Below are 12,335 nucleotides of genomic sequence, written 5' to 3' on the forward strand. Positions count from 1 at the left end.
ATACATATATATATATATACATATATATATATACATATATATATATATACATATATATATATATATATACATATATATATATATATATATATATATATATATGTATATATATATAGATATTATCATGTCGTTTTTACAAGTTTTAACGTTCGTGAATCGCCGGTCAACTTGGGTGGTCAATTGTCTACATAAACTTATTTCAAATAATAAAGTCTTAACAAGTTTGATTGCTTAACATGTTGGAAACATTTCATCATGTAAATATCAATTTCATTTAATATATATAAACATGTAAAATTTTAGGTCACTACAGGAAAGACTTGTAGGCAACAACTACAAGTATTGGAAGATGTGTATGGAAGATTATCTCCAAGGTCAAGACCTATGAGAACTTGTGGCTGGAAGTGATGTCATAATTCCCGTAGAAACTTTTGAGCAAGGCGAGTCACGGAGAAAATGGAAGATCAAGTGTGGGAAGGCTCTCTTTGCGTTAAGGACATCAATTAGCAAAGAGTTCATAGAACACGTTCGTGATCTTAACTCGCTAAAGGAGGTTTGGGATACTCTGAGGAAATCTTTACCAAAAAGAATACCGCACGGTTCCAATTCTTGGAAAATGAGTTAGCAATCTCAATACAAGAAGGTATGTCAGTTTCTGAATATTTTTTACGGGTCAAAACTGTTTGTTCTGAAATTTCAGAGATTGATACAAACGAGAAAATCAGTGAATCTCGGTTGCGAAGATATTTGATTCGCGGTTTGAAGGAAGAGTATGTTCCGTTCGTAACTTCTATTCAGGGGTGGGCTACTCAAACTTCAGTTGAGGAATTGGAGAATTTACTCTCTAATCAAGAAGCTTTAGCCAAACAAATGTCTAAAGGATTTGAAAATGATGCGGTATTATTTTCAAAAGGGAAGAATTTCAAGAAAGGTTCTTCTAGCAAAGAAAAAGAAGAAGAGTAAACTAGTTACAAAAGTAACTATGAGAAGAAACCTCCCACATGTTACAAGTGCGGGAAGGTTGGTCACATCAAGAGATATTGTCGTTCTAAAGTCACAAAAGAAAACGTGGCTTGTTCAAGCAACGATGATGATGAAGTCAAATGGGAGCAATGTTTTACCGTTGATACAGTTGTTAAGAAGAATCAATGGATTATTGATTCGGTTGCTCTCATCATGTGATCGGTGATGGAACTATTCTTCATGACGTTAGAGATCACAATCAAAATCGAGTTGTAATCACGACCGACAACTCAACTCATCCGGTTAAAAAGGAAGCTAATGCTATTATTGATGTTAATAATAATACTTTTACTTTGGAAGATGTTTATCTTGTTCCTAAATTGACCAAGAATCTAGTTTCGGTACCTCAAATTACCGAATCTGGAAAACATGTTCTTTTTGGTCCAACGGATGTGAAAGTCCTTGAGAATTTCAAGGAGGTTGTGGGTGATGTTCTTTTCACGGAAGTTGTTTGTGTTGTCCGCAGGTGAGGCTTATGTGAAGAAAACAAGTCAAACCGACAACAGAGCTATTTGGAATGCTAGACTAGGCCATGTGGGATATCAAATGTTACAAAAGATATTCTCACATAAGATAGTTGATGGAATTCCTCAATTAAAGAATGTCCGTGAGGAAGTAATTAGCCAAGGATGTCAATATGGAAAGTCACACTTACTTCCATATAAGAAGTCAACAAATCGAAAACAAGGTTTGCTTGACTTGATCCATACGGATTTGATGGGTCCAACAAAAACACCAAGTTATAGCGGTCATTGCTATGTCATGGTGTTAATTGATGACTATTCTCGGTTTACTTGGGTGAAATTCCTAAAGGAGAAAAGTGAAGCCTTATCAAAATTCATAGAGTTCAAAGAAGCGGTAGAATCAGAATTTGGGAGAAAGGTAAAAGCTCTTAGGAGTGATAATGGTGGAGAATTTATGTCAAATGATTTCTTTACTTATTGTAAAACAAATGGTATTTCTCGCCAAATGACTTGTCCGGATACTCCACAACAAAATGGGCTTCAGAAAGAAAGATTGCTTACCTTGTTTCAATATGCTTATCTTGGTTACATTACAAAGGGTTGCCTAGAAAACTATGGGCGGAAGCACTTCAATGTGCTTGTCATGTGTCTAATCAGTTACCATCTTGGCCAGGTACACAAAAATCATCTTTTGAGCTAGCTTATGGTCAAAAGCCAAATGTAAGCTAATTTAGGGTGTTTGGTTCTATTTGCTATGTTCATGTTCCAAAAGCTAACCAAACCAAACTTGACCCAAAAGCTCGAAAGTGTATTTTTGTTGGTTATGATTCTCACAGAAAAGGTTGGAGGTGTATGGATCAAGAAACAAAGAAGTTTACCACTTCAAGAGATGTGGTATTTGATGAGGTGTCTTCTCAATTTCCTGAATCAAGCAAAAATGGTGAAGAAAATAGAGATTACAAATTTGTGTTTCCTAGCTTCGACACTCAAGAAGAAAGTGAGAATGATGGTGTTTCTTAAACTCAAGAAGAGACACCTAGTGAAGAAGTACCAACTCAAGTTAGAAGGTCAATAAGAGAAAAGAGACAACCAAGACATCTAAGTGACAATGAGGTGAACACAGTCACAACTTGTTTCTTTTCAGGTGGCTTAACTGAAGAACCAACATGTTATGAAGAAGTTAAAGATTCTATGGATTGGAGAAAAGCAATAAAAGAGGAGATAGATGCATTAGAAAAGAATGAAACTTGGGAGCTTGTCAAGAAACTAGAAGCATGTAAACCAGTTACTTGCAAATGGGTCTACCGTTTGAAGAAGAACTCGGATGGAACCATTAATAGGTTCAAGGATCGGTTGGTGGCTCGTAGCTTTTGTCAAAGTTATAGGCTTGATTATGAGGAAACTTTTAGCCCCGTGGCTAAAATGGTAACGGTGAGGACAATAATCTCACTAGCGGCTTACAAAGGGTGGAAATTGTGGCAACTTGATGTGAAGAATGCTTTTCTATATGGAGAACTTGATCGTGAGGTGTTCATGGAACAACCTATTGGGTTCATTTCAAATCAATTTCCAGAACATGTGTGCCGGTTGAAGAAAGCACTTTATGGCTTGAAACAAGCTCCGGGAGCTTGGTATGTTAAGGTTGCACAATACATTGTCTTTTGTGGTTTTAAGATTTCTGATGCGGATTCTAGTTTGTTTGTAAAGAAAGAATCAGGTCTCCATGTTTTGGTGTTATTATATATTGATGACATGATTATCACCGGAGGAAACGAGTCAGAAATCTCTCGTTTAAGTGATGATCTTTCGGTTCGTTTTGAAATGAAAAATCTGGAGGAGATTGGATGTTTTCTTGGCTTGGAAGTTGATAAATTAGAAAACGGGTACTTTATCTCTCAAAGGGGTTATGCAAGAAGTTTCTTGGAACGTTTCAATATGGGGGAGTCAAAGCCTATGACTACTCCAATGGAACCAAACCTCAAAATGAAGAAAGATCAAGGAAAAGAGCTCAAGGATGTGAAGTTGTTCCGACAAATGGTTGGAAGTTTGATCTATCTAACCATCACAAGGCTGAAAATTGCTTACTCGGTTGGCATTGTTTCACAATTTATGCAATGTCCAACTAATGTTCATCTTGATGTAGCAAAAAGGATCCTTCGTTATGTGAAAGGATCAATAGGCCACGGCTTGTGGTTTAAGAAGTGTGATAATGCTTTGTTAAATGGTTTCGTGGATGCAGATTGGATGGGAGACGAAAATGATCGCCATTAAACTTCGGGTTACTGTTTTAACATGGGTTCCGCTGTTATTTCATGGTGTAGCAAGAAGCAAGATGTTGTTGCTTTGTCTAGCACGGAAGCGGAATATATAGCTGCAACAATGGCGGCTCAAGAATGTACTTGGTTAAGAAGATTGATTAGTGACATACTTGAAAAGGTAGATTATGTTGTCAAATTGAAATGTGACAACGAAAGTGCAATCAAGCTTACTTCGAATCCTGTGTTTCATGCCCGTACTAAGCATATAGAAATGAGATATCATTTTATTCTTGAAAAGGTTCTTAGCGGGGAGACCGAGCTAGCAAACGTAAGGACAAATGCTCAAGTAGCCGACATCTTTATTAAAGCTCTAATGAAAGCCAAGTTCATGGAATTTCGAGAGGCGTTGGGAATTGTTGATCGGGAGTTTGTACCAAGGGGGAGTGTTAAAATGTTGGTACAAACTCAAAGTCACTAAAAGCCAATTGGTCACTCACCAACTTTCCCACTCCTTAAATTATAGCCTTGTGTGTTCTTTTGCTTTATTAGTGGCTGATTTTTGGCCATGTTTTATGACTTTAATCATAGTGTTTATTAGGTGTAATCCATCATTGATTGGTGGCTTATTTGGTGTGATTTGTTTAAGCTTTTTTTTTAGGGTAAAGGGTTCTCACCCGGTGAATATCATTAATGATTAAAATTACATCAAAGGCCTAATGATAACCGGCCAACATCCAGACATTGTGAGCCAGCATAAGACCCACAAGCCAAACAAAAAACATCCAAAGCAACAAAGAAACAACTAAACAACTTAAATATTCCATTTTAATCTCAAGTCACGAACATGATGTGATTCCTTGAACTTCAATGACCTCATCTTTAAACGAACCGTCAAGATAATAGCCTTGAAAAGCTGATCCGGATTTTGACCACCATTATTAAACAACCTGGAATTCCTTTCTTGCCATATGAAGTAAACGGAAGTGGATAGAAGAATCTTAGACACAACCACTCGAGCCACCCGTCTATTAGCCACCCCGTACAAACATTGAAACACATCCTTCCATTTATCATAAACAATCTGTAAAGGCATTATATCTAGGATCTTCGACCATACATGCTTTGAATATGGACATTCGAAAAACAAATGATCGTGAGAATCCTGTTGAGACTTGCAGAGCACACATACATTACTTGCCGAGCTCACGTTAACCTCCCAAGGCTTAAGTTTATCTTGGGTTTTCAATTTTTCAAGAACTAGTAACCACATGATAAAGGAGTGGCTAGGAATCTGTTAAGGGAACCAAACAATTGGATACCACATCACCACTTCAGCTCTTGACCTTAAATAATCCCATGCCACTATGGTAGAAAATTCAACTAGATCACCATCTGCATTTTTCCAACACACTATATCTTCAACATTAGAATCTGGAGGATGAATGTTTAACAGCATAGGCAAGCGAGCAGACCAACCAACAGGCCAATTCCATGCATTATTGTAGATTAGATCTGCAACTTTAGATACATTGGATAAACCAGCACGATGTATCTCTCGAAATGAAAAGAAATTAGAAAGATTGCCATAGTCTGTCCATGTTTCATGCCATACCAAAGTATTCAGACCATTACCAACTTTATTAATGATAAAAGGCCTGATTATACCATGCATATTCAAGATCTTTCTCCAACTATATGTAGCATCTCCAGGAATGTCCACCTCCCAAAAACTTTTATCAATGAGACGATATGAGTGAATCCACCGAACCCACAAAGATTGCTTTCGAGTAATCAAACACCAAACATGGTATGCCATAAGCGCTACGTTCCAATTTTTCAAACTCTTAATGCCTAAACCACCTTCTTTTTTAGGGAGACAAACCTCCTTCCACTTAACTTTTGCCTTTCCCTGTTTCATCTCCCCTTGACACCACAGAAACCCACGGAGAATTTTCTCGATCTCTTTGATGATAGCATCTGGCAAAATAAAAACCGACGACCAATACACCTGCCTAGACGAGAGGACCTATGCAATAAGTTGTACTCTTCCAGCGAAGGATAGAAACTTATTTTTCCAGTCCCCAATCTTTGCCTTTATACCATCCACCAGCGATTTACAATCCTTATGGTAAAGTCGAGAAGACACCAACGGGACCCCCAAATATCTAACTGGTAACGAGCCTTCCTCAAACGGCAACAGTGAAAGGATTGAATTTTTCAAACCCCTTGAAACATTTGAGAAAAAAGCGGTGCTTTTCGGAAGGTTTGGAATCAACCCCGAGCAACATTTAAATTCCTCTAGCGCCTCTGAAATCACCTTCACAGAGTCGATATTAGCATGAGCAAACATGAAAAGATCATCGGCAAAGCACACATTAACAATTTCTTGCGAGTCACATTTAGGATGATACATGAATGATTCTGCATTTTGGATGTTACGCTTAATTATCAAAGTTAAGCATTCCATTACCAACGTGAATAAATATGGCGACATAGGATCGCCTTGCCTCAATCCCCTTTTCCCCTTGAAGTACCCATGGAGCTCTCCATTAATATTAATAGAAAACGACGTCGTGGTTACACATTTCATAATCCATCCGATCATAATCTTATGGAAACCAAAACCGTGCAACATAATACGTAAAAAATTCCAATCCACCGTGTCGTAAGCTTTTTGAATGTCAACCTTAAATGTACAACGAGGAACCCCTCTGTCCAGATGATAGTTCTTCATTATTTCTTATGTAATAAGAATATTATCAGTAATCCATCTACCTGGAACAAAGGCTGATTGGTTTTGGCTAACGATGTCATATAGAGAACCCTTTATCCTAGCTGTAATGATTTTCCTGATACACTTATAAATAACATTACAACATGAGATAAGGCGATAATCATTTACCATACTAGGAGTCTCTACTTTTGGCAACATAGCTAACACTGTATGGTTGATTTCAGTCAACAATTGGCCATTTCTAAAGAAATCCATAACCGCCTTACACACATCCTGACCCACAATATCCCAAGCTTTTTTAAAGAAAGCCGACGAATAACCATCCGGGCTTGGCGATTTATCCTCCCCAATATCAAAAATGGCAGTTTTGACCTCTTCTTCTGTAATGGGCCGAACCATATCATTTGCTTTAGCACTTGACAGCTTATTTAGAAATAATGTTTCTAGGTTATTTAAAGGAATACATTGTTGCTCAGTACCTAGAAAACTCATGTAGTGTTGGACAAAACAATCAGCCACTCCACTACCTTCAATAACCAGGCCATTATGATCCATAATTGCATTAATACGACTTCTGTTCGCTCGACCTTTAATAACTTTGTGGAAGTAACTTGTGTTGCTATCACCCTCTCTTAACCATTGAACCTTTGATTTTTGCTTTAGAAATCTCTCTTCATCCCTAACCGCATCATTATATTCTTTTAGTTTATCAGCTTCGGCTTCCCGAATAACAAGAGAGTTAGGATCTTTATCAAGCTCCATTTGAAGTTTATCCAGCTCAATACGAAGCCGTTTCACAGTGTCATGAATATGACCTTTATCCCACATGAGTTTACGCATTGGCTTCTTTAAACCCCTTAGCTTTTTTACAAGACGAAACATAGAATAACCTTCAATATTAACATCCCAACCAGCCCGAACAGCAGCATTAAAACCTTTCTGGTCCGTGATATAGTTACTAAATCTAAACATGTTTGGCTTCTTTTGGACATGACCGGGAATTTTTAGAATATAAGGACTATGATCTGAAATTCTGTATGGATGAAATATAGCGTAGGCGTTAACAAAATTTGACAGAAAAGCATCATTACCCAGCACACGATCAATTTTCTTCAAAATACCCGACTTTGCATGAGGTTTCTGGTTCCACGTGAATTGCATCCCCATGTTATTGATATCGCTAACATGAATATTATTCAGACATTCCATAAATTCACGCATAGCCAACGTCATACATGAACCCCCTGCCGTCGATTCATCTATACTCAATGAAACATTAAAATCTCCTAAAAGAACCCATGGATGATTTCCTATAAAACTAGCATGCCTCTCCAAATCCCTCCATAACGTTCTTCTTCGAATATAATAATTGTCCGCATAGACAAATGACACAAAGAATTGCATACCATCATGAACCAACCTAACCTGGCAATGAATAACTTGGTTGGTAACCGTAAGAACCATCACTTGAACAATAGCGGGATTCCACCCAAGAATAATACGCGTACCACCAACACAAACATTACTATTTGACGTCCAATCCCACGTACTAAACACTCTGTCACCTATCCTTTTCAACTTATTTAACGAAACACGGGACTCCAAAATTGCACAAATACACAAGTTATTACTCGAAATAACATCACGAACCTCATTTTGTTTAGGGGAGACGTTCAAACCCCTTATGTTCCATGATGCTATACTAAACATTATGACCGTCTTCACAGGGAGTGCTTGCCCCCTTTTTGTGATCATCATAATCCCGGTTGTCTTCCTCGATATCACTTTCCTCATCAACCAGAACCCCTATATTCACATTCTTACTTTTTGCAGAAGGTTCATGTTGCAAATTCGGATCATCTTCAGGATTCAACTCCTGAAGAGCACTAAACATGTTGACTTTTTTGACACCACTGGTGCTTGCCTTTTTTGCATCCATATCACTCTTTTTTTGGTTTTCCTTTCTTACAGGCCTATATACAAACTTGACTCTTTTAGCACCACCCATATTCCCTTCAACACTCGACTTCTTTCCAATGGTTACTCCTTTTGCTTGCTTTTTACACACTTGTTTAAAGCCATTAATATCCTCCATCGGTTGAGTTTCTTTAACAGGTATAGCTTTTGGGCAGCTTGAATCAAGATGTCCAAACACCTCACAATAAACACACCTAGGCGGACGCCATTCATACTCAATTTTTACGTCATCCTTAACTAGAGTCTTCCCATCCAAACTAGGAATTGCAACAACCAGCTCTTCTTTTAACTCTTGTTTTGCATGAATCTCAATTAAAGCTCTTGCATAATTAGGCCTTCCCCACGATTCCATACACATTGTACTCGTGTATGAATCTAACATCATAGGTCTCCCAATCCTGGATGCAATGCAACTCAGACCATCCTCGGTGAAAGCCGACAACGGTACATCATGAATTTTAACCCACACAGGCACTTTTGTAATATCTTCTTTCGTTAATGAAACCGTTGCCGTCCATTTATTCAAAATAATAGGGATTGTTCTAATAATCCATGGACCATTCTCCAATACAACTAACATCCCTTGTTCAGTGGCAAACTTGAAGAAGAAAAATCCCTTCGAGTTCATCATAATTTTTTCTAAACCATACTTCCCCCAAACATTCCTCACATAGTTCTGAACAACAGGGAACGCAACCCTTTTCTCCAAGAAATAACCATATAGAGTGTAACCATATCTCTCTGATGCTTCCCGAACCGAAGCCAACGGGATAGCGACATCAACACCCTCTTCAAGATCAGCAGTTTGTTCAACAAACCTGAAATTAACCTTACGTTTGACTTTGGGTTCAGACACCACATCTCGATACGTTACCGTCTTTTGTTGATCCTCTTGCTCAACTGGCTTATCCCCATGCCTGTGCTTAGGATCACCACCATGCTCATCATTCTTAGCAGAATCCTTCTGACCATGTTCAATATTCAAATCTGCCTCATTTTCTTTATCAGTATCCATAGATTTGCTACTTACCTTATCACTGAAGGTATCCTTAACCAGATCGATAGGGGTACCATCAATATTCGTGTATGTCTCCGACGTCTTTGGATTCGATCCAGGATCCTTATTTTGATCATCATCTAGAACCACATGTTTAGACGTGGCCTCGTCAGTCTCACTTGTTTCGCTTGAATCTGATTCAATAACCTTCTCTTCAATCGTCCTACTTCTCAAAACCCTAGAACTCGTTTGTTGAGAACCCTTATTCTTCTTCCCAGCAGAACTCTTTCCCATTGAGAAACACTAATTAAATCAATTAGAAACCCTAGAAATTAGGAATTGGATTAGATCGGTACCTTGAGATCGGAGATTGAAAGATCTAGGGTATACTGGAAGTTTATACTCTGATGATTGGGATCTTCTCCCTGCGAAGCAGATTAGGGACTCTGACAGACTTTATTGTATGATTATGTTTGTTATTCTCTTGTATTTAAGCAAGTGTTGTGATCACTTGAAAACCAATCCATTACACGATTAGTTTGCACATTTATTTGTTCATATTTTGTTTACTTAACTTTCATTACTAGCAAGTCTATTAATTATCATAAAATGGTGTTTTATTGTACATGGGTACCTAATATACTGAATTTGATTTTTACAAATATATAGAAGAGGGTTGTGTAGTAACCCCTTATCCTGAATTTGATTTTCTCTAAATAATAATATATTTCAGTATTTTGATGAATAAAATATATTGGTTTCTTGATATAAAATTCAAATGTATATTTCAAACTTAAAAGGTAACCCTTAAACATGTGAGGGGTTAAGCATTGTAAGTAGAATATACAAAAAAGAACTATGAAATTTACACTTGCACAAATACCATTGGTGCTTAAATGTTGAGCAGGTTGTTGAAGAAAGATACAGTGATACGTTTAGTCAGTTGTAGGGAGAACATATCAATTCATTTATCAGGTAATCCATGATTCCATTGATATACAATAAGTGTATATAAATAAGTTGTATGGTACAACTTATCATTAAGCATTGCTTCAATGGTACCGCGGTTACACTTGTGTACTCGCAGGGCTAGAGGTCTCGGGTTCGAGCCTCGTCACCCGCTCTAGGAATTGAAATATATTCCTTGAAGGTGGCCCAAAGGGAAGGTTTTACCGACCCGCTCCGGGACTAAGATCCGGCCCGCCTGCCCCTCGGGATGGTTAAAGGGTCGGATCCTCAGAGTGTGGTTCGGGTTTCCTGCCCGAAAGCGCGTGTGTGTGTGCAAATGATGACTAGGCTTCGGTCCGGACTGATGCAAGCTTGCCTTTCAAAAAAAAAATAAATAATAAAAAAAAAAATAAATACTGTCTAAACTTGAAGTAGTATAGTATGACGTATGACAATGTAGAGACTAGAGTTATGCGATTTTCTTTATCAAAATGTGAATAGGGATTAAAGTTAAGCCCCAATAAGAGCTTGCATATTTGGTCATATAGAATTTAAAGTTGATCTTAGTAGTTACACATATAACCTTAAGCTATCAAACTCATCTAACTATGGACCATGCTTGCAGATAGATGCATAGTAACTGCTTAACTTTGAAATTTTGGTAGTACCGGTATAAGTATGATACGAATTAGGAAGTTTGATAATTAAAAGCACACTATGAATGTGGTTATAACCCTGAATGATATGACATAGTATTATAAAACTTATTAGTTGATAGAAAAATTATGTATGTGTAAACGTTCATAGTGTGCGATTGTTTAACGACTTGATGGCACGTTTGGTGTTGGTTATGGATTCCTGATGCAGAAAATGGTTAGTATATGTAGTGGGCTAATCTTACTGTTGATTTTGTTTATTTTTCATAATAATGTCAATACCATGTGAGTTTGAGTACATATTAGTCCGTTAATTAGCCTAATGTCAACTGCAAAACCTCGGAGGAGATAAGTTCAAAACAATGATAATGCTTCTCTTGAAGGCATTGATAGCTAGATTATAGACTCTCAACATGTTTCAAAGTCGTAATCTATTTGAAAGATTTGTTACACATGCTTCTTCTTCTGGTGCTAATATTTTTGAAGTTGCAGAGGACATACAGCTATCTCGGCTGCTCAGAACAATATAATATTGTCAACATAAACTAACATTGTACTGGAGGCAATCGACTAAGGAAATTTTTATGAAACCTTTATGATTCCGAGAAAAATTTTCCGTATTAAATATAATGTAGATATAGATGTTATGATTAAATGTATGTAGCATTTATCCATGATTTGATACCGTATTGTTCAGAAATATATTCGTATATGTTGTGTTGTTTAAATTTAGATGTGTATGTTTATTGTTGTAGATTTTTTGATGAAAGTGATCATAATGTGCGTAAGAAGAGGCTATGTGACAATGTTTGATCCATTGAATTGTGATTGGGTCAAGTAGTTAAAGAAAAAATTGTTAAAAGTGTATTATTAAGTTTGTTATAGATAGAAATTTAGCGAAAAGCTTATGTAAATTTCGATAGAAAGTGTTTGGTTCAAACCTAATCCAAATGCTACAAATATTACCCTCTTTGAACTATTAGCTGACTCATCCAACTCAGATTTTATGCCACCTCCTGAAATCTGCCTTTGACTTTTGAACTGAAAAGGACTGCTGGTTTTATTACAGGCTGGTGCTGCTTATTATTTGTTCTTGTACACTCTTGCCAGTCACGTAAGCTGATTTTTAGCCTATGATTTTTTTTCTGTTTGATTGAAAATTTATATCTATGTAATAGCGGTCAATTATGGGTCAAAACGGGTAATTGTTTTTGTGGTTTGCAGGGGTTCGGATCAGGTTGAACTGAAATATATATAACTAATATGTACATCTATGTG

At 37.1% G+C, this 12,335-nt stretch overlaps 1 protein-coding gene across 1 annotated transcript; it reads right to left on the reverse strand.

Annotated features, from left to right (window-relative positions):
* Nucleotides 1-4,556: 4,556 nt before the first annotated feature.
* LOC139849764 (uncharacterized) lies at nucleotides 4,557-5,015 on the reverse strand. The gene has a single exon (XM_071839388.1). The coding sequence runs from the start codon at nucleotides 5,013-5,015 to the stop codon at nucleotides 4,557-4,559; it is 459 nt and encodes a 152-aa protein (XP_071695489.1).
* Between the last annotated feature and the right edge of the window lie 7,320 nt (nucleotides 5,016-12,335).

This window comes from Rutidosis leptorrhynchoides, chromosome 5 (genome assembly GCF_046630445.1).
Source record: "Rutidosis leptorrhynchoides isolate AG116_Rl617_1_P2 chromosome 5, CSIRO_AGI_Rlap_v1, whole genome shotgun sequence".
NCBI classification, from domain to species: Eukaryota; Viridiplantae; Streptophyta; class Magnoliopsida; order Asterales; family Asteraceae; genus Rutidosis; species Rutidosis leptorrhynchoides.

What these genes read in the sequence shown, in the direction of transcription:
- LOC139849764 (XM_071839388.1), bottom strand. Translation starts at nt 5,015, where the DNA reads ATGTGGTTACTAGTTCTTGAAAAATTGAAAACCCAAGATAAACTTAAG.